Source organism: Drosophila serrata, unplaced genomic scaffold (genome assembly GCF_035046125.1).
Source record: "Drosophila serrata isolate PLE 108 unplaced genomic scaffold, ASM3504612v1 contig_217, whole genome shotgun sequence".
NCBI lineage: Eukaryota > Metazoa > Arthropoda > Insecta > Diptera > Drosophilidae > Drosophila > Drosophila serrata.
The window spans coordinates 749577-771508 of record NW_028257115.1 but is presented as its reverse complement, the minus strand read 5'-3'; the positions used below and the strand labels follow the sequence as shown (position 1 = coordinate 771508).

At 38.7% G+C, this 21932-nt stretch overlaps 4 protein-coding genes across 29 annotated transcripts in view; 2 read left to right on the top strand and 2 right to left on the bottom strand.

Moving 5' to 3' along the window:
• Positions 1-17444, top strand: part of Shab (potassium voltage-gated channel shaker cognate b) — a 95645-nt gene extending 78201 nt beyond the window's left edge. For 3 of the 26 annotated variants that reach the window (XM_086829522.1, XM_086829517.1, XM_086829521.1), the window contains 8 exons: positions 3688-3824; positions 5202-5579; positions 6071-6094; positions 8698-8811; positions 11971-13177; positions 13238-13431; positions 13505-13793; positions 14671-17444. In XM_086829522.1, the coding sequence (XP_086685648.1) occupies positions 3688-3824; positions 5202-5579; positions 6071-6094; positions 8698-8811; positions 11971-13177; positions 13238-13431; positions 13505-13793; positions 14671-14918 (2591 nt within the window). In that variant the 3' untranslated portion in view covers positions 14919-17444. Of the gene's footprint in view, positions 1-105; positions 2349-3612; positions 3825-5201; positions 5580-6070; positions 6095-8697; positions 8812-9717; positions 9895-10150; positions 10969-11970; positions 13178-13237; positions 13432-13504; positions 14238-14670 lie in introns of those variants that run through there. The other 23 variants (XM_086829515.1, XM_086829518.1, XM_086829514.1 and 20 more) reach the window with 13 other exon arrangements.
• Positions 6821-8361, bottom strand: LOC110185313 (uncharacterized). Its single transcript, XM_020954079.2, has 3 exons — positions 8167-8361; positions 7892-8098; positions 6821-7824 (listed from the first exon to the last, which is right to left on the bottom strand). The coding sequence occupies exons 1-3, from the start codon at positions 8195-8197 to the stop codon at positions 7013-7015; spliced, it is 1050 nt and encodes a 349-aa protein (XP_020809738.2). The 5' UTR covers positions 8198-8361; the 3' UTR covers positions 6821-7012.
• Positions 17445-17716: 272 nt separating the features above from the next.
• Positions 17717-18793, bottom strand: LOC110185327 (uncharacterized). The gene is given in 3 exon segments (XM_020954099.2): positions 17717-17761; positions 17825-18351; positions 18409-18793. Coding segments are annotated over 3 exon segments (957 nt in total).
• A 763-nt stretch (positions 18794-19556) lies between these two features.
• Or63a (Odorant receptor 63a) lies at positions 19557-21538 on the top strand. The gene is made up of 10 exons (XM_020954098.2): positions 19557-19681; positions 19745-19841; positions 19918-20062; positions 20122-20316; positions 20388-20492; positions 20551-20716; positions 20773-20878; positions 20944-21042; positions 21118-21273; positions 21333-21538. Exons 1-10 carry the CDS (start codon positions 19557-19559, stop codon positions 21387-21389), a joined length of 1251 nt encoding a protein of 416 aa, XP_020809757.2. The 3' UTR covers positions 21390-21538.
• The last annotated feature ends 394 nt before the right edge of the window (positions 21539-21932 follow it).

Genomic DNA, 21932 nt, shown 5'->3' with positions numbered 1-21932 from the left:
GATAAAAAATTGCAAAATTCTTAATTACAAAAATAAAAAACACTGAAAACAAAACTGAAACAACTCCTTGAAATATAAATTAAATGCGGCTGATTTTCGAAATAGGCGAGAAAAACACACTGATCGAGGCACCGCCGCTGCCATCCTTTGGCACACCGCGACGGCGTGCCCTCTCCGCCAGGATCCAGGAGCTGAATCGCAGCCTGCTTGAGGAGCGGGATGCCCAGCAGCAGAATAGCTCCAGTGACAACGAGGACAGCCGCTGAAAGGATCAAGGGGGACCCCCGAACCGCTGCAACCACAGCAACAACAACCAGACCCAAGAAACTAACTAGCGAAACCCAGAAACAAAACTGTACACTAAGCGAAACTAGCTAAGAGAAGAGATATATGTAAATTAGTCGAGAAGCAAATGCAATTTGTTACCAACACACACACACACACACACACACACACACCAATCAATCACACACACAACCAAGTCCTAGACTTAAGCGAAAGTACTTCCAGAAAGCCAGAAACTATCCCCTTTGGTTAGCAGCCAGCTAGCTTGCTTTTAAGCTTCGAATCAATCAGAGAAAATCAAATGAATTGTGTACTTCCATTTTTTGATTTCATTTCCAATTGAATGTTGTGATTAAATGTAACTGCTTTTAGGCGACAACTCATACACACACTCACACACACACACACACACACACCACCCACACAAACACACACACATGCTGCTGCTTATGAATATTAAGTATACGTAATTGCGCATACGCCATGTTGTTACTGTATTCGTATATTGAAAGTTTTGCTAAATGTCCATCAGCACTTGAAAATCGAAAAACAAACAATCTAAAGAAACAATAATAAAATCCAAAAATTAAAAACGAGACTCAATGAGGATCCTCTCAAATTTGCTATTGTAACTTATTGATTGCCTTTGCCAGTTTGTCTATATCCATATTTGCTATATTCACATTTGGTTCGTCCTCAAGCAAAACTTTCAAAGTACCCAGGAAAAACAAAAGAGAGATTATTATTTTCCTTTAATGGGTTGCAGCATGTGTGTGTCTATGTGTGTGTTTGCGGGAAATCTTCCAGGAATTATCACATTCCCCCATATATACATAACCTCTAAGGAAAATGCTAACACAACACGCCAAAAACTCTGAAAATACAATCCGCGTAAGCACAATTTTGATTTAGTCTAAATCTTAGCAATTAACTAGGCCTAACCTCTATGTAAAACTCCAAAAACAAAAGGCATTTATCGAGCGCATTAGTCAAAGGAAAAGAAAATTCCCTCCATGGACATCAAAAGCACTCCAAGTGGTGGAACAAATAATACCCAAAAGATATATATATCTAAAAACAGATATAGAGTCAGCCTTATTTATGAAATTAGTTGTTGTAGCTGTGAGAGGAGGAGAAGGAGTTGTAGGAGGGATGCTTAGTTTATAATTTAGAGAGCGCATCAGCGATATATAGTACTATATATGCAGTAGGTATACAAAATGAAATATACTCGTTCCATATTAGAGATGAGAGAACTTAGCGAAATGATTAACAATTAACTGGCGAAACGTTCCTAAAAAAACAACGCGCATTCAAAACGCAACGCAAGACACAACGTAAAACCAAAATGAAAATTGCCTTATTTAAAGCAAATTGCTCCTAGTTTGCAGCCATATATTTAAGATAGAGCAGCTGAAGTTTTTGTGTTAAATTTTAAGCCCAAAGTAATAAAAATATATTGAAATATAAACTAAGCGAGCCGAGCAGTTTATACAGGTTTTGAATCCCTTTATAAATATATATTTGAACGATTTTATTTATGATTTGCATTTTGTTTCACATAGTTCAAACATTTCTATCATTGCGCTCCGAAAAGAAGCTACAAAAGAATACAAAAAATATTTAAAAAGAAGCCTTTACGTGCCTTTTACTTAATATTTTCTCCATTTTCAATTTTCCATTTACCATTTCCCCCCTCTTTTCCCTACGATCTCTCTATATATATATATTTACTTGTATGTGTGTGTCGTGTCCCCCTGATCCTCTTTGATTTCACATATTTATCGCTTTCGTTCCCAAAATTATATCAAATCTTACGCGCTGCATGCTCTAACCTATGAACTAATCTATAGAAACTGTGTACGCTCTCTTTATGCTCAAGCCATATGTATGATCGATCAAAAAGAAAACATATAGTAAATATATATATCGTACTAACCCAAACAAATGTGCTGTACCGTACTGTACTGTGTCCTGTACCCATACTTTTGTGTACTATATACTGTTAAAGCCGTAAACAACTTTGTGTGTCTGTGAAATTAGCAATAAAACCAAAAGCCCAACTGCGCTGTATTATTTTAATTGTGCTAATCAAAAAGATAATCCTCCCCCCCATATAAATACTTGGTGTGTTCAAGGCTTGACCAGATTTTGAGTTGAAGGAAAGGTATTTGGGGGAAATTTTACTCATAACCATCATTGTGTCTCTTGAGGCACATTTTCTTTTAACAGTTCAGCCCATTAACTCCTCTTTGTTTTGTGTTAAATGCTAATGATACAAGATCACACACAAGAACATGAATGGCGTAAATGACCATGAATCGGAATTTTGTCTTTTTGGTGACAAGAGAAAAAAAAAACTATATGTTTTTCACATTTGTTTTGCCGCGTCCACTTGAAGCACTCACAAAAATAAATCAGACACTCACAAAAGTCATAATATAAGGAGATTGCAAAAGCTTTCATAAAAGATTCACAACTTTAGGATATAATTGAGAAAAATTATAGAAGCCAAAGTATATCTCTAAAGATTTTTTAAAAATAAATAACTACATTATCAAGTACTTAAACAAATTTCAACATTTTCAGCAGGGCCTTCCCTTTTTCCGTTTCCATTTAATAACCTCTACTTTCAATAGAAATACATCTACTAACTGTACTCCAACTTATATTCTAACAACTCTAGATTAGTTGACTTAGTTATTAACAGACATTTTAGCATCACAAAATTAAACTTAATGTTGTTCTAATTCATCTAATCACAAGTACAAGAGTAAGCCCATAACTTAACCCCAAGTTTTAGACGTCGTTCTTCAATGTTGTTCTCACTGTATTCCCACTAAAAAAACTTAAACTTAAACTAAACTTAACTTAACTTAGCCCTCAACGTTCTTGTGGTCGCCGTCGTCATCGTCGTCGTAACAATTATTAACCCCTCAAAATACAGCGAACGATATAAAACATTCATGGAACTCATTTTCTTTCTTTTTATTCCCTCTTTTGATTTGAAACGATAAAAAACAAAAAACCAAATAAAAAAAAACACCTTCAAACAAATCCAAAATCCGCTCTAACTCATTACCAAATATATATACTCTGTGTGTGAAATATATATATCCCTGTGTATATATCAACACTGGCGTCTGTCGGCTAAACAAATGCGAAACGAAAATGGCGACAAAATGCATTCATGGCTTCTTTGCGCGAAACCCAAAAACAACAAACAAAAACATACGATCGATAATCCAATAACCCGATAACACACATCTCCCACACACCACCGAATCCACACAAAAACACACACACACCACCCAACCGCCAAAGCAGAAAAGCGCGAGAGTCACACACGATCACTGAAAAATTGGCACCGTTTAACCCACGCGCTCCGCCGATCGCCCACAGGCCACAATCTCTCGCAAACGGACGGCAACAGCACCGAGGGCGAATCCACCAGCGGACGCAATCCGGCCACCACCGGAACCGGATGCTACAAGAACTATGACCACGTAGCCAACCTGCGCAACTCGAATCTGCATCACGTAAGTGGTCTTATGAGGAATTCCAAAACGGGGAGTTTCAATGTCGTCGCTGTTGGGATTTCGAATCAATCAGAGGAGAAGATCTAAGGGAAAAGATATTAGAGGGATCTTTAAGGGGAGTTTAAAATAAAGGGAATGTTAAGGAAATATATTAAACATTCTTATAAACGAATGTTTATAATTGTAAAAGAAACTAGAACAACTTTAGAGGAAGGTTTGCAATAAGGAAAGATTCATTAGTAAACTAATAACATACAAAATCATCTTCGACATTCAGATATCAACTTAATTTAATAAAAGGATATACTACATATACAGTTGAACGAAGTTAGACTTAAGGAAACCCCTCTTAAGATTATAGAGATTCAATAAATTAATTAATTTTTATAAAGCTAGCATAGTTATTTAATACCTTTTCAAGGGTATTCACATCGAAGGAGTCATTTCCGACCCTATAAACCATATATATTCTTGATCAGCACAAAAAACTGCGTCGATCCTGATTACTCCGGGCGAGAAACAATTTTTTCCAAATTTGGCCAAAATCTGAAAAAATGATAAGGGGTTACATCATTAAAATTTGCAAAAAATGGCCAAAAATTGAGAATTTTTACAATTTAAACTGAGTATGCAGATTTCTTAACCTAGTAAAAACTAGCACAGAACAGCTTTCCGAATTGAATTTCATGCATTTTTGGCTAAGTTATGATATTTGAAAAATTTTGATTTACCCAAAAAATTTGCATTTAAAAATATCGATTTATATACCGGTTTTAGGCTATCTCGGACGTAGAAATTAAAGAAATCCTTAAAAAATAATATATGAAGAATTAATGAGTATTTTACAATTTTTTTTTACAGTAATATAAAAGGTTTCATAGTACAGAACTTTAAAATTTGTGTGGGAACTATACAAGTTTTTTCTTAGGGAAATAAATTTACAAAGAAATTAAAAGGTTAAACAAAAGGAATAAAATATATTCAATAAATATTATAAAAAAATTTAAAGGAACTTCAACAATTGTAACTTAAACAAAATTTGTAGAAGCCAGGTATTTAAATTAAGTCTTTCAACAAGATTGACAGCCCCAAAATCTTTACAAAAATGTGGAAAAATACACATTTTGGTAAAGGTAATATAATCATTTATTTTATTTCTACCAAAACCTATCCATCTGAAATTGATTCGAATAATGATTTGATATATATGAATATGTATATGTTGTGTGTGTTCCCTGGCCCCTTAATCAAATTGCAATCGTGCCGTTGTAAGTACTCTGTCCGCCATAAAAGTATTTTGATTTTCTGTGTGTGTTTTCTCTCTATGATATATTTACCCCGAAGGATATTAAACCGTTTTTCCTCTCGTTTGGCCAGCGTCGCGGATCCAGCTCTGAGCAGGACGCAGTGCCGCCGTACAGCTTTGACAATCCGAATGCCCGACAGACCTCAATGATGGCCATGGAGAGTTATCGACGCGAGCAGCAGATGTTGCAGATGCAACAGCAGCAGCAACAGCAACTAAAGCCACCGAATGGCGGAGCAGCATCCTCCGGAGTGGCCAATAACCTGGCCTTGGTGGCCGCCTCCAGTGCAGTCACCGCTGTGGCCACCACCGCCAGCACCAGTAATCCCATCAATCCCGGAGGTAATACCCAAGGATCGGAGGGTCCTGAAGGCGCCGAAGGAGGCGATGACGAGGACAACCTCTCGCAGGCAAAGGGCCTGCCCATCCAGATGATGATCACGCCAGGGGTAAGTCAGAGATTTCGCAGGAGAGAGCAGCGACCCATTACCCATTATCATATACTCGCAAATTCGTATATATCTTGAATATCTTAATGTTTTCAAAGTTCCTAAATCGTATCCGTATTAGTAAATGTCAAGCCGTTGAAGCTGAATTGAAATATACTCAAATAATTTCAATTAATACCCAAATTATATGTATATTTCTCACGTTTGGTTCGTTCTCATTTGCAAGGAAGTCGGCGTGAAATTACTCTTGAGTTCCGTTTCGTATATAATATGTCCCTGAGTATTTTCCTTAGTTTCCCAAATATATTGGCGGCCTTTTTTCGTAGTCCTTAGTCTCTCCCCTAGTTTAGCTTCATGTTCTCTCTATCTTTTGATTTGATTCACCACAAATTGTTTACCAGAAAAAAACGAAATAAATTATTTGAAAAAAACTCTTGAGAACAAAAGCCAAGTTCTTTAACAACAACAACTATACACATTTCAACTTTTAGATTTTACGGGGACGCAGTAAGGAGGTACATTCAAAGTATACACAAAGAACTCAACTACTCTAAATACTCTATACTCTACTCAACTCGAATGCATTTGTGCCACAGCTAAATATCCTTAAAATATCCTTGTCTTTAATTGATTTTGAATGGATTTGCGGATTGATCTTGTCTTCTTTTCAGTGGCTGAAACCAATGCTGAATCTTATCCTTATTCTTTTATATCAGAACAACGAGTATTTACAGAATGTCGATTGAATGTTCTAAAGAAGCTGCTTAGAATTCTCTTGATTTCTCTTTTTTTTATTTTTAAATAATATATTAAGCTTTAATTGTCTTTAAAAGTCTTTTAATTTCACATCGATGGTATAGTTATAGGTCCTCAAAATTTTATAAAGTAAAGTTTTCTATATTACCTATTGGTTTATAATGAATGAAAACTAATTTTAATAACTGCAGCCGCCTTTGGAGAAGTGTTTCATATGTATATTGTAGATTTATACAAAACTGAAATGTATAGTTTTAGTTTTTCATTATTTTAAATTCAGCCCTTAACATTTTCTCAGTCTGTAAGCCAATATTTTTGCTCTGCTAACTTCATTATTCTGCTCTTTTTAATACAAACTTAAATTCATCGATGAAAATGCTAAACTTCATTTTAACATTTTCCAAATTTGGTCTTTATAAGAATTTTTTGTTTTATTTAACCAATCACACTCACAACTACACATGAAACCAAGACACTACAATAAATTAATTTAAGTGTTTATTGAATAATATTTGTAGGACCCTTTATCATGTAAAAAAGGCAAGCTTTTGAATATAAAAATATAGAAAGAATTGTAAATGAAAGGAAACAACAGGGTTACACAGAACAAATCTTCTGGAGATTCAAAATCAAGGCTCTAAGAAACTAAAATTAATACTTAGGATCCCCAGGAATATCTATTTTTGATATTTTTCCAATTTGGAAAAGCGCTTTCCTCTGGGCATTAATTCGCTGCCTGCATATCCTAGGGTATCCGGCATTCGAGGTTGTCCAGGATTCTGACTCTGACCTTGTGGCTGCCACTGTTGCTGCTGCTGCTGTTGTTGCTGTTGTTGCTGTTGCTGCTGCTGCTGCTGCTGCTGTTGTTGATGCGAGGGCATTCCAGGAATACTCATAACGATGGCCGGTACGGGAGTGGGATGATCGTTCTGCTGGAGTGGCTGCTTCAGCTTATCCAACAGCGCATGCAGATCCACAGTGAGCTTGGGCTGAACAATTCCCTCGGCTGCCTGTAGTCCCACCATTTGCGAGGACAAAGCATCCACATCCTGACGAGCAGCGAAGAGCAACTGGTCATGAGCAGCCAGCTGAAGCTGGGCAATCTGGGCACGGATAGCTGAGGCGGCCACCTCCTGCTGGGCGGTATGCAGCGAGGCAGTGACACTTCGCACTTGATTGGCCGAATCCTCCAACTGGGTCTGGGCCGCAGAGGCCACCGCCTGAGCCTTCTTGATCTCGGTGGCCTCCAGCTGGACCCGCGCCTGGGCCACATACAAATGCTGGACGAGATTGCGCAGATCCTGGCGCCTCTGCTCCGTCTCATCTGCTTCGGCATAGGCATTGGGCAAAACCTCGCAGTTTACTTGCTGCTCCAATTGTTGATAATAAGGAGCCTGATTGGAGTAAGTAATTGGACCAGAATTCTGAAGCACCTGGCAGGCGTTTAGCATATTTTGATCGTCTTCACCTGATATGCCCATATTTGAAGCTTTTGAAATAAATTAGATTAATTAGATTAAAGATACTATTTTGTAAGAGCTGAAACTACTACCTACCTAGTCGATCGTTATCCATCAGTTTATCATTAGTGTCCAATCCTTGCGATCTTTTGAGTTTTCCCATCAGTTCCGACTTTGAATGCGAGTATGCACTCGTATCCTTAAATTGATCCTTGTCACTATTCAGTGAACTGGGGTATGGAAAGCGGTTTTCAGTGCCGCCATTCCTTGGCTGTCCCTGGGCACAGAGAATCACAGAGAGTACTGGTGGTAGAACCAATAAATATTGTATATCTGATAGTATAATAGTCATAAGATATAAGTTTACTCACCAATCCAAATGACTTTTACACCAGCAATCATTGTCTTTGAATATATAATATTCTTGGCAGTTCCTTTTATAAATTTTTACTAAAAATATATTGAATAAAATCTGAGAATAAACTTGAGAATTGACTTGCTTTGCTTGGGGATTTGATTAGAGATTCTGAATCAACAGCTGACTAAGTCAAGTTGTTGAAGGTTATACTTTAGGTATAGGTTAACAACACAGAAGGATTTTTGTAAAGTCAAACTTAAAGAATTATCAGTTAGATATAGATATAAACATCACCCTCACACAGCTTTAGCTGCATGCAATACACAGGACCTTTCGATATTATTATTTTTTTTCCTGCTAACCCAACTACTTATAATCCCGAGAGTTACTCTTGCATGCGGCATGCCTTGCATCCTGTGACCTTAATGTACAAATTCCAGCCTAGATATATGTATATATATGTATATAATCCCGACTGCTATAGTTCGATGCGTTATGAGTGATTCACATGCGTTGCAATGATCCCACAACCAACTATTTATAGGAAGTGGCCGAGCTGCGACGCCAAGTGGCGCTGGAGAACCTGCAGAACCAGCGGATGGACAATCTGGAGCAGGATGTGCCCGTGGAATTCGAGTGCTGCTTCTGCACGACCAAGGTAACCAGAGACCGATCCGGATACGTATCCCGTATCCGTATCGGTATCCGTAGCTGTGCTCACTCGATGTTCCCGTTTGCAAAATGTTTTTGAGATGCTTTTCCATGTACTTGTGCTCTGTGTTAGTCGCATGCCTGCACCTCTAGATTATCCTTATGGCTACTCTTTGGTTCCATTTCTTTTATTATTACCGTTTCCAACTAACCCAAACTACTAACAACCCCAACTAAACCGAATTTTTTAATTATAATCATGCTAAACAAAAGAAAACATAAACCTGTATATAAATACGCCGCATAACCCGCCATTGGCAAGACTGTGAAAATTGTTAACCGCCGCATATATTGAACTCCGATCCTGGCTCGACTTTGTAGTTCAGAGGTGTCACAGAAGTAGGTTTTCAAAAGAAATTTTTAGATATATTTAGAAACAAAATAAATGTTGTCTAGAGTTTATAGATTTGTATTCGCATATTTTAGGTGTTATTATATTATTTCAGGTTAAAAACAGAAATTGTTATAATTTTAAATTCAATATACTGTTTTGGTAACCATTTTAAAAGTATTAAGTTAAATAATTTATATGAAAAGAAAATGAGTCATAAATAATGATACATTTAAAATCTTAAGTAAACTTATTGAATTTGGTACCCAAACTATATACTTCTAGACACTTTTAAAGAGTATTAAAAGCCCTATTAAACTTATTTTTTAATAGAGAATATGTATTGTAAGAGTCCTATACATTTTCTGTGACATCTCCGATTATTATATTTGGTAGAGACTCTAGCTTCTTGCATAGGTCCTTCTAAACAATAGGCGAATCCTGTACATGTAGTTGGATTGGTAGACCAGCGATGCCGATAACGATATACCGATACCGATACCAAAACGAACGTTATTGCAGGATCGCATTTGCATTTTCCACGACAAGGAATATAGCATCAAGCGGCTGGCCCGACCGCCGCCCTCGCCCAAGAACTATATGGCCCTCAAAAGGATGCTCGAGGAGGGCATCATCGATATATACTATCTATAAAATCACCAACCTGAGAGAGAGAACCTGAGAACCAAGCAATACAAAGTGTGAAATTGTCCTTGTCCCTTTGTTTTATTCGGAGAGAGAATCAGAAATTTTAAACAATTTGAAAACAATAAGAAAAGTTCCTGAAAATGCCAACTTTGAGGTGGTATTTCTATTCATTGTTAAAAATTTTCAACTATTATAGTTTAAAAAACTTTTCATTTTATTTTGGCTTCCTGTGTGAGAATTGGAATTGGATTTGGAAATGAAAATTTTTATGTTGACCTTGTTTCTTTTTCGTTTCTTTTTCTTAAAGGGTTTGCCGGGATGTCATGGCGAGTGTATTCCATTGCGCGCGAATAGCGTTTAGCCAGATTCTCAAGACCCCCCTCCGTCGATATAGAAATCGGAAATGAGATCTTTAGCAGATCTGTCACTTCCGGGCGCATCGAATGCGCTTAAAACCGGAACTGCGAATTACGATTAGCGATTAACGTTAACTACTTAGCTTTAAACTACCAAAAAACAAATTACAACTAAATGTTATTATTATTACTGCTACGATTATTATTATTATTATTATTATGATTACTACTGTTACTACCTACTGTCGTTATCAACCGGGCCTGGCGTGACGTGATTACGCGTGAAAGCTAAAGAAAGACATAGCGAATTCTAAGAATTTAATTAAATTAACCAGAAATCTAATCTCTGCAATCTAAGAACGCAACCAGGAAAGGAATCCAAAAAGCAGCATGTGTTATTATTTAATTTAATGTGTGTGAACGTGAACCAAAGTGAACGGAGGGCTTGACGAAAGTTTAAATCGATTCTTTTTATTTACACTAAGCACGTAATTACAACTCTCTAGCCTAATGCCTATATTTATATATCCTAGCAAAAAAAAAATGGCCTAAGCCTTAATTATAGTAGCTGCAACTTGCAAAACGCCAAAGAAAAATCAATAATAGTTACCAAAAATAATTACAACAATAAATACCAAAATACCATTGTTTAGTTACTTCAACAAACCAAATTGTTAGTTATTTATTTCCTGTTATCACTCAATTATGAAACAAAAAATGAAAATTACAAAACCAGCAAATAAAACAAAATACGAAATAATGGAATCTATATATTTTTGTTTATCAACTTTAATTATTCGCACTCGACTATCTGGCACAACACTTTTTCTACTGACTGTTTCCGTATTTGCTCGCCTAGAACTTTTCTGTTAGTTGATTTCGGTTTCAAATTAGAATATCTTAATATATATTTAATGTTCGAGTAATGGAATCCACTACAAAGGCAACTCCTTGCGGTTGGCCCAAGCTGGTAAGTAAGGCGATTATAAAATTCTCGAAACCGAATCTTTAAGTTTCTGGCGTTTGCTCAACTTGGTTTGGGGTTTTATTTTCAATATCGAGTAAATTTCTAGGAAGGTTTACTCTTACTGGCTATATTACATATTTTAGTAGGTTTCTCTTTCTCCTTTTTTTAATGCTTTTAAAATACCAATGTCTTATTATATAAATGCCGCAAAATAACAAGTTGAGAATTCGCACTGATTTCGTTTTCATTTAATAATTAAACAATAATAATAAAATTTAGCTAAAACCCTCACAATAAAATATATTTATAACAATTAGCGCTGCACGTTTGAGTTTTACTTGGCGCCTCCTAGTTGCATGTTAATTTTTATTAATCGAGCGAAGAACCGACTCGCACACAATAAAAAAAGCTAACTCCAGACAACAGGTACACCCATCTTAACCAGACACTAAAAAGCAGCTAGTAAAATTTATGAAATACACAAAAACGAGGTGATCTAAATATGTTTGAAAGGAAATTTCGATAACATGGAGGTTTAAAAAGATATTTTACAAAATATACCCAAAGAAGTTTTCAATTTAAAGAGCAATAACGTAAGAAGTTTATTTTTCCGGTATATTAATTAAATAATTAAATAAATAAATGACTTTATAAATGTATAATATCATATGTACACAAATGAAAATAAATTTTTAAACCTCTATCACATCGACTTGATCCTTTTGGGTTTCTGTGTTTCTTTGTGTTGAAAGATCAAATCTTATTTACTTTTTACTAACACCAAGAAATACCTGTTCGTTGCAGGACTTCAAGGAGTACACCGATGCAGAGGGCGTGATCTCGCTTCCAACTTCCGACTTCCACAAGCCGATCTGTCTGGAGATGCGTCTGGCAGCCGCAAATCGCCAGGCGGGTGTCTTTGGACTCCTGGCGGCAGCAGCACCGCCGCCACCATTGATGCAAGGACCCCTGCTGGCATTGCCACCGCCGCCAACTTTGCCGCTACTGCAGCCACCTGTCACATCCTCGTCCTGCTCGGCCGTCCTGTTGCCCGCCATCTCACAGTCTTCGTCCACTTCCTCCTCGTATGGCACCACCACCTCCACCACCATTGCCCTGCCCCTGGACGCATCGATGCGGTATGGAGCCGCCATCTGCAGTTCGTCGAACTTCAATCACAACTTCAACAACAACTTCAATACGACCACGACGAACGGAGTGCTCCTCTTTGGTGGCGGCAACTACAATGGGAATAATAACAACAATGCGGATCTGGCCAGTGTGGACAGTTCGGACACGTATGCCAGCTGCCAGACGCATCCATTCCTGTCGCAGGGTGATCTCACCGCAGACTTCAACGACGAGGCCTGCGCCCTGGACATCGATATGGACAACCTGTACATAAATCCACTCGAGCGGGAGCAGCAGGGCATCAGTAGCTCCACAGGCTTCATTGTGGGTCTGCCGCCCACAACCCCCTCGGGTGCTCTGCGTGCCCAGGTGAAGAAGAGCGCCTCCGGTGACACGGCACTGAGGAATCTGGCCACAGGAGGTCCTGGTGCCGGAGGCCTCAGTCCCCTCGACGATGTCTATCAGAGCTTCGATGTACAGGAGCGAGGCAGCCGGGTCAGTCTAAATGAGAACTCAGTGCCAAAGCACAGGAAGACGCGGTTCCAGCAGAGTTTCACTGCCATGCGACCGACAAGTGCTGCCGCTTCCGGTTCCGGAATCAGTCCAAGCTTACGTCCCCGAGCTCGATTCGAGGACACCAAGCTGGACGATGACACCGGCAGCGGCGGAAGGATGGAGGGAATTAGCCAGGCTGCAGCCGGATCTGGAGCCTCCGGTAGTCCAGGGGCCAGCGGCAGCTCTGGGGGATTCGGAGGCGGACCAGGAGTGGGACCAGGACCCAAGAAGAAGCGCTCGGTCTTCATGCCGGGCAAGAGCTTAGCCACTGCCACCAAACTGATCAACCAGCATTTGTTTGGCATACAGAATGTGGGCGCCAAAGGTGGGTTTTTAGTTAAGAGATATCCTTGGAGACCTCTGCTGATTATAATCCATTCCACAGCCAAGTTCGAGAGCAAGCATTCCTCATCGATAGACTCGATTGACGCCTCGCCCAATCTGGAGCATCACCGACGCTCCAAGTCGATCCTGAAAAACAAGTCTGATGTCTCGCGCGTCCTGTCCGATCCGGAAAGCGAGCGCCTACTCGCGGACAACATGTCCGGTTCCGGTGTCTCCGACAACGGCACCGTAATGGTATGTCCCTATAAATAAATAAAAATATAATCAATTTATAAATTATTAAATATCTGTTTAATACATTTCACAGGGCGAATCCGGCAGCGATTACTCACCGAATAAATTACCTCATTCAGTTTTAGCTAAGTCTATATCCCCACCACCCCTCAGGCACCGCACCCTAATGCACCAGCGCTCAGGACCAGCGACCTTGCAATCGAAGCCCACAAAGTTCCAGACGCCGCGTTATCCCGAAGAGCAGGCTTTGCGCCAGGTGAAGCCGCTCTTGTCACGCACCGTTCCAGCCACATCCGCTTCCGGTTCGGCATCGGCGTCGGCGGGTTCAGCGGATGGCCAGCAGACCCGGGACAGCAGTCTGGGTAGGTGGTAGTTTTTGTTTAGTTAGCGACGAGCTGGCAGTGAAGGGATATTATTATTTATTAATTTAATAACTCCATTTTCAAAAATTATTGTATATTTTATGATTAATTCTTTGTAAACTTCCCTCACTGCCGTGGCTTGTTCGTTTTTGTTTTCCTTCTTTTTCTCCCTCCTGTCTCTGCGTCTCTTTGTCTCATATCCTGTAAGTGCGTCTTGGTGTCCTCTTTGGCCATGACGATACCAGAAATCATCTACAACCGTATCTTCTCTCTCTCCTGTCTCCCCACTATCGCTTGCTGGCTGGCCGTCAGTCACCGTCTTCGATGGCGCCTTCTGAATCTGAATTTGAATCCGCATCCGCATCCCCGACATCTGCATGAATCCACATAAATACAGATACAGACACTGACACACTGACACCACGCGGAGAGCAGCGGCGATCTGTTAGTATTACTTGAATCCTTGAATCCGATCCAAGGAGGTCCAAGGATATCCTCTATTCCGTGCAGCACTAACTCACCCCGAGCGCCAGGCTCTTTGTTCACAGATTGCGTTTAGCACCCGGCTAGGAATAGCCTCCGATCGATGTTAAGCTTTGACTCACATGCTCATTAATACATCACTTAGACTCCTCTCACACTCACACATGCCGCTTTCTATCTAGCACTGGGAATGAAACTTAAGCTATTTTAGGTTGTGCAAAATCCAAAACAAATTTGAATTTAAAATAAACCTTCAAATATAATTAAAAAGAAAACTATGCAAGACCTAAAATGGGCCAAGTATCGTTCAAACTCTTCCTGTGTAATATCGGTTGTGATGCATTTATCTTTATTATCCAAATGTTAATCGTAACTTTTTCTTAATCCTCAATAGACTCGGAGACGACCTTCACATCGCCAGTAAGCAGTCCACCGACTGTCACTGCCTCTGCCTCCACTTCCGTTTCCGGTTCTGCGACGCCCAGCCAAAGTCAGGCCGCTTCCGCCGCCCAGGATGATCGCGAGGAGGAGGGCGAGGCGGAGGCCAACGATGAGCAGAGGGCTCTCCTTCAAGGACTCGATGGGGAGACGGACAAGGAACGGACAGAGGGGAAGCGTGGAGCGGGCAATGAGGGCACGTAGCAATTAGGGACACACACACATAGCGCCAAGTATATGTAAGCAAGCTGTTGGGTATATCCTTTGACAAGGACACCCGGCACAGACACAGACATAGACACATCACACCACACTCTACACACCACACTCTACACACACAAACACACCACATAAGAAACCATACAAAGGGAAAACTCAAAGTGATAGCAAAGTTAGCAAACATGGAATGTGAATTATATAAAAGCAATGAACAGTATCCTAGTCTAGAGAAGGTGGGATCCCAGGCAGATCCACATCCAGATCCCTGTCTCGGTTCGATCTGCATATTTTTACAAAAATTAAGAAAAAGAAAAGAATGAAGAAGGAGCAACCCAAAAACTATGTTGCAGAGCCGCGCATGTCGTACAAAATGCAGCATATATATATTATAATATATTATACAAATAATACGATATAATAATGCTACAATTGGCAGAGTCGTGTAAATAGCAGAGCCCAATCCAAAACTCGTGTACAGAGCAAATGCAAACCTTTATTTACCGCCTTCAGGACACAGCTAAAAGAACAAAAAGTAAAAGATTATATAGACGAAATCACCAGAAAAGCCTAAATAGCAACAAAATGAAACGGAAACGGAAATATTCATATTTTGAATGCAACTTATAAATATATACACAATATATAAAATATACACGCATCGCAATTGCAACTCGCATATTTACACATTATATATATATGTGTCATATATATGTATACAATCTAAGGCGCATACGATTTATATATACATATATATATGGCTCCAACTATTTTTCAAATCACGCGCTAAACACCACAGAGATCGGCCAAGCTAAAGGAAGATATATGTATGTATAGTCGGAGAGAACACCCTATAAATTAGAGATCCCTGCATTTGCATAAATCTGTATGTAAATCGTTTGTTCGTTTCATAATGTCAAGCAAAACGTAGTTGAAAATCGTTGGGTCAAACCCCCAAAAAGGTTCGTTTCTATAACTATAAGTATATGTGCGTGTGTGTACGGCTTAGGGCTTATCGATAGAGCTTGGCTTTTGGCTTTAACTTCCCGATAAAACCTGATTTGCCATATATAACTATATATATACAACAAGAGAGAGTGCTTGAATGTAGATGTTGTTATTTATAATGGGTTCAGGGACAATGGCATATAGTTCTCTGGTAAAATCTTCCGACAAAGATGTTTATGCTGTAAAATTTGCAAACATTTTGTTGCATACTTTTGAGTGCTTTTATAGCTGATTTTGAAGGACTGAGAAATCCCTCGAGACCGCTATATAGTATGTCCCTGCCCATATATATACTGTTAGTTAGTTAGTTACTGAGCGTGTGCGTGTGCATGTTAGTTAGTTGAGTTTTAGTTAAATCTACCCTGTAGGCAGTGGACTCGATGTTTAGTTCCTCAGTTGCGTTCTCCGAATACGTAAGCAATAAAATTGAAAATCTTTGCGTGTTTAGTCGTCAATTACATATATATATATATTGCAATCCAGAAAAAATGTTTTATGTCCACATTCCATTCCGTGTATGCGTGCGCGTGTGTGTAATGGCCTAGGTGTTATCCCAATTGGCAGACTTTCTATCCTCCATATGGGTTATCCATTGATCCCGATCTATGATCTGTCCAGCAGGCTTTTGCGTTAATCCTGTTTAGTTGCCATTGATCAGCCAGCGATGAGCCAGGATGCGAGTAGCCTCTTAGAAACATATCAGTAAAGGGAATTCGAACTCACTCACTCACCACAAAACACACTCACCACAAATACACACACCAAACACACACACCACACACACACACACAAACCATGCACTGTAAAGAAAACTAACACAAATTTTATTACGAGACGATAATAAAATGTCTCAACGTCCGCTTTTCGAATTGATAAGAACACAGGCAAAGCAAAAAAAAAAAAAGAAACACACTAAGAGAGAAAACCACAAGAAAACATTATTCGATAATTAATGTTAAAGCCAAGAACTCGAAGTAATATAGTTAAACATTTTTAGAACTATGTGTACGTATATTGACAAATGCTTGATGCATCCAAACAAATTTTGTAAGCAATTCATTTAGGATTATTGAAGCCGGCACAGGACACACATTCCGTCAAACCCTTCATTTAATTGTAACTTTTGTAAATATTTATTTTATATACAAGCCCGGCCCACAAAGTGTTACGTTAATAGTATCCTTCATTTTTTCTTTTAAATTCATTTACGCCGCAACTGCAGACGAATTGAACTAAGAACTTGAATTAAAACTAACGAGATATTAAGCAAACACGACTTGCTAACGCAAATGTTATTAATATTTAAATTATTTACCTAACGATACCATACATTTTAAAGCAGTCTGAGGACGACGAAGATTGTAAATCAGCTAAAAAAAAAAAAAACAACAAAACAAAATGATTACCGGACATCGTTGACAAAACATACAAATTTATTAAAGCGTATTTAAATCTATATGAGCGAAAGGTCATGAAAATATATATAAACCATTGAGTAACATTTAACATTGGTGTTTTATTAAACCATGGTGAAATGGGAGGGAATTTAATGATAAGTGTTATTGGTATTTATTTATTAGTCAAACTATACTTTAAACTTAACATTACCAGAGAGAAAATCCGACTGTGTTTTGCTAATCTTCCATTTTGATTTCGTTTTACATATGTGATAATAAATAAGTCATCATATGCCACGATTTCTTAAACAAATACAAAAATATATAAAAAATAAATAATTATTATATTCAATCCTGCTCATTTTACGAGTCATTTTTCGTCTACAGCCGGCGATATACGAAGTATGCACTATCGATGAGTTCTTTCTGAAATGTATCATCATATGTAATAAATATTATAAATATATAAATATGTATTTAGATATTTACATTATCATCCGATAGCGGAGGATCCAGATATGAATATAGCTGCAAAGGCTTCTGAATTCTGGGATCTCGGCTTGACTTGATCGCTTTGAAGATATTCGCAATGGAATTATGGGGTTCATGAGCGTGATCTATGTAGTAACAGTACAGGAACTCTAGCTTCTTGCAGTTTTCTATAATTTCGATTACTTCCCGGGCAGATATATAACTCAACATACTCTCCAGATACAAAGATCGGAGTTCGGTGAGTTTAGTTAATGGTTCCAAGCAATTGGGCATACCAACATTCAACGAAAGCCTTGTCAAGTTTCTCATCTGTGGTATTAACTCAAAGCCAAGAGGATGCTTGAGGCTAGCTCCTCGAATCGAGAGATTATCCAGCTGGGGAAAGCATCTTGCAATTACTGAAACACTTTCGGAGCATTTGGCAAAACCGGAAACTCGCAATTCCCGCAAGTCGGGCATAAGTCGAAAGACTTCCTCCATGTAGCACAGTCAAGATGGTATATTAACACTCAAATAGTCCCGACCTTTATGGTTTGAAATAGATTTTAGAAGAGTTTTATCAAGTTTTTAATAATTCTCACTGTGAAATGAGGAAAATCGGAACATGTCATCGATTTGGGGCCAATATTTCCAGCAACTTTGCAAATCAATTTTCTTTCTGGCTTGCGAGAGTATCCGAAAGTCCCGAACGGCATTACCGAATTCCTCTTCATCTTGGTAATGTCCTTGGATCACGCTTAGAGTCCTGACATTGTTATCCAGAACCATGAATAGTTTCACAGCAGAGTTTGTATAATATAACACGGGTTTATTGTGATGAAATGCCGGATATATAGCCTTAGACTTATCCATTATGATTTCGTAAAACCTCGAGCAGGATTTTGCTAAATTTATGTGATCACTGAGACTTAGGTAATTTAAAATGTTTAAAAGGCAATCGTCGTTTAAATCGATTATGGTAACCATTTGAAATAAGATCTTCACTAGGTCAGGATAAAATTACAACTGAACAATATTCGCTCTGAATGGTAGCAATAAATAGGCGCAGGTAAGTTGAGTTATCCGGGAAAAACTACGGGGGGGGGGGGAGGGGGCAAATGATAAGGCTTATCGATTTAGGACCATTATCTTTTACACTCTTTGTAAGATAAACCTACGTATTAAGAGATTTTTTTATCAGTTGTAAGATAATTGCGGAGGTTTGAAATACTTTGATTAGAAAATTCATGTGGAGTGCTTAAAGTCGTGTGGATAAGGCTAAATTGACTTACCAGCGGTAGAGGTTTTATAAATGTAAAATATTTGTACTAGAATTTTCCTAGCCTATTTTTCCACCCCTTATAAAAAGGAATTTATCCTGCCAAAAGCTGAAGACAAAACTTAAAGCTATTCCTTTGAAAAGTTCAACGCCAAAGGAGCTTGAAAAAAGCTCGACACTCCTGATAAATTTCCTTGGAGCTTTCACAGGACTTAATAACTGCTGAATCTGGTGTGGATCTAATTATTAGTCGAGCTAATTATCCACAGGACATGTCAAGAAACACTCACCCCTCTCTCTCTATTCTTTTATCCTGCCTGCGGAAAATATTTCAATTATTTAGTTCATCGTTGCTCACGTAATGAGGCGTGGTTTTCTGTCTCCGAACTATCTAATTAAGCCCCCTTGAGCCACGCCCCTTCGATGGCCTTATAAATGCCCGATTAACACATTAGCCCTCAATTAGTCACCATGTACTCACCGGAAGAGGCCAGGGCTGTGGAAAGACGGAATTATCACAGCATCCGTGAGATGATCCGGCTCTCTTATACAGTGGGCTTCAACCTGATGAATCCCTATCCTTCTCGTCTGCGAATGTGAGTGATTTTGAGGATTAAGGTAGCTGGACCTAAAGGATATATCTTCTAATCCTAAGACAGATGGACTGTGGTGCTCAGCCTGAGTAGTCTAGCTTCGCTTTATGGTCACTGGCACATGTTATTAAAATATATCCAGGAAATACCGCGCATTGTTGAGGTGAGTCTTTAATTTAAGATTAAATATTTACTAAATATTTCTATAACTATATATTTTGTCATATTTTTTTTTATAGACTGCCGGCACTGCCCTACAGTTCCTCAGTTCGATTTTCAAGATGTGGTATTATCTCTTCACACATCGCCGTATTTATGAGCTTTTGCGTAGAGCCCGTAGTCATGAGTTGCTTCAAAATTGCGAGATTTTTATAGAGATGTCTGGTAAGTTTATGTAATAAATCTTAATTATTTACGAGTTATTTGAGTTATTTATTTAAAAGATCTACCGGTGGTCAAGACCCTGCAACAGGAGGTGGAGAGTACAATGGAACGTTATTGGGCCAACACTCGTCGCATACTCTTGATATATCTTTACAGCTGTGCTAGTCTTACTTCAACATACTTTCTGAGATCCTTCTTAACTGGTATATATCAATATTTCTTTCTGCCCGCAGGAACCTACGATATTGTATTGCGTGAGTTAGGACAAGACCTCAAGATATACAGATAAGTTAATTAATTATATATATTTATATATGTATATTAGCTTTCGAGTCCCTTTATCCTTCTTGGAAGCCCAAGGGCATGACCTTTCCGTATTATCACATACAAATGTATCTGGAATCCTGCTCCCTGTATATCTGCGGAATGGGTAAGTAACTCCAAAACATATGCTTATTCTCTGAAATTTAATCTTCAGTTTTCGGCAGCTGCCGTAAGTTTCGATGGAGTTTTCATTGTCTTGTGCCTGCACAGCGTGGGACTGATAAGGTCTCTTAATCAAATGATTAGTTACTCCACATCTGAGTTGTTGCCACGGGATAGAAGGGTTCAGTATCTGCGATGTTGCATTTATCAGTACCAAAGGATTCAAGGGTAAATACTCAATATCTTCTAAGTTTCTTCAGATTTTTTACTTTTTTCTTGTAAAGTTTTGCAGCGGAAATCAATGCCTACTTCCGGCACATAACCTTCTCGCAGTTCCTGCTAAGTCTCTTTGTCTGGGGCCTGGCGCTGTTCCAGATGAGCGTGGGATTGGTGAGTTACCTTCAAAGGAATATGCCTTTTCACCAAAAATTCCCCATTTCCAATTTCCATTGCAGAACAGCAGCTTTACAATAATCCTGATGAGCATGTACCTGCTGGCAGCCGGCTATCAGATAGTTGTCTACTGCTACAATGGCCAGCGATTTGCGACTGCTGTGGGTTGACGCAACGGGGGAATCCCCAGTTCTCCTGCCTAATTGTCCGACTAATCTTTCTCTCTCCCTCCACAGAGCTCCCAGATTGGCAGGGCCTTTTACGAGTGCGAATGGTATGGAGAGTCGCGGGAGTTCCGTCAGCTCATCGCCATGATGCTGATGCGCACGAACCGGGACTTCAGGCTGGACGTGTCCTGGTTCATGCAGATGTCCCTGCCCACGCTAATGGCGGTGAGTTGGGCCCCTAGATACACCACTTTTCCCTCCCTTCTCACTTGATTGATTTGCAGATGGTCCGGACAAGTGGACAGTACTTCCTGCTGCTGCAGAATGTCACAGAGAAATAGGGCTAAAAGTTTAAAGTTACAGGCCAAAAAATTGTGCTGAAAAACTTTAGTTTGTTTTTATTTGTGACATATTGAAATGGCACTGGACGTTTATAAAATATAGCTGGACATAGCAGATAAAATATATTATTAAAATATATAAATATTTACCCATTTTAAATCTTTTAAAGATTCCTTAAAATATTGGTTATTGATTTTAATCAATACATGCTTCTGGGTTACTATCTCAATTACTTAACGTTAGCTATTAATTTGATTCAAAGCAATCTACCTTTTATTATAATAGAATTTTGCTTTTAGTTTTATGAAAATGGGAATACTATATAATATAACTGCCAGAGAAAAGGTTGTTAAATGTAGAGGATCAGTAAGTTTTTTTCAACAGTAAGTTAATATGTACATTAAGTATCTATGACTAGTAAGTAACCCTGATCAGTAAGTATCAATGAACATTAAGTAACTCTGAAGTAACTATGACCAGTAAGTAACTATGATCAGTAATTATCTAAAGTATCTAAAACTATCAGTAAATATCTAAGTATG

What these genes read in the sequence shown, in the direction of transcription:
- LOC110185313 (XM_020954079.2), bottom strand. Translation starts at nt 8,197, where the DNA reads ATGATTGCTGGTGTAAAAGTCATTTGGATTG. An exon ending in TGTAAAAGTCATTTGGATTG is followed by an intron (nt 8,099 to 8,166) that starts GTGAGTAAACTT and finishes TTCTACCACCAG; the next exon opens with TACTCTCTGTGATTCTCTGT. An exon ending in GATGGATAACGATCGACTAG is followed by an intron (nt 7,825 to 7,891) that starts GTAGGTAGTAGT and finishes TTATTTCAAAAG; the next exon opens with CTTCAAATATGGGCATATCA.
- Or63a (XM_020954098.2), top strand. Translation starts at nt 19,557, where the DNA reads ATGTACTCACCGGAAGAGGCCAGGGCTGTGGAAAGACGGAATTATCAC. An exon ending in CAGTACCAAAGGATTCAAGG is followed by an intron (nt 20,717 to 20,772) that starts GTAAATACTCAA and finishes TTTCTTGTAAAG; the next exon opens with TTTTGCAGCGGAAATCAATG. An exon ending in CCCTGCCCACGCTAATGGCG is followed by an intron (nt 21,274 to 21,332) that starts GTGAGTTGGGCC and finishes ATTGATTTGCAG; the next exon opens with ATGGTCCGGACAAGTGGACA.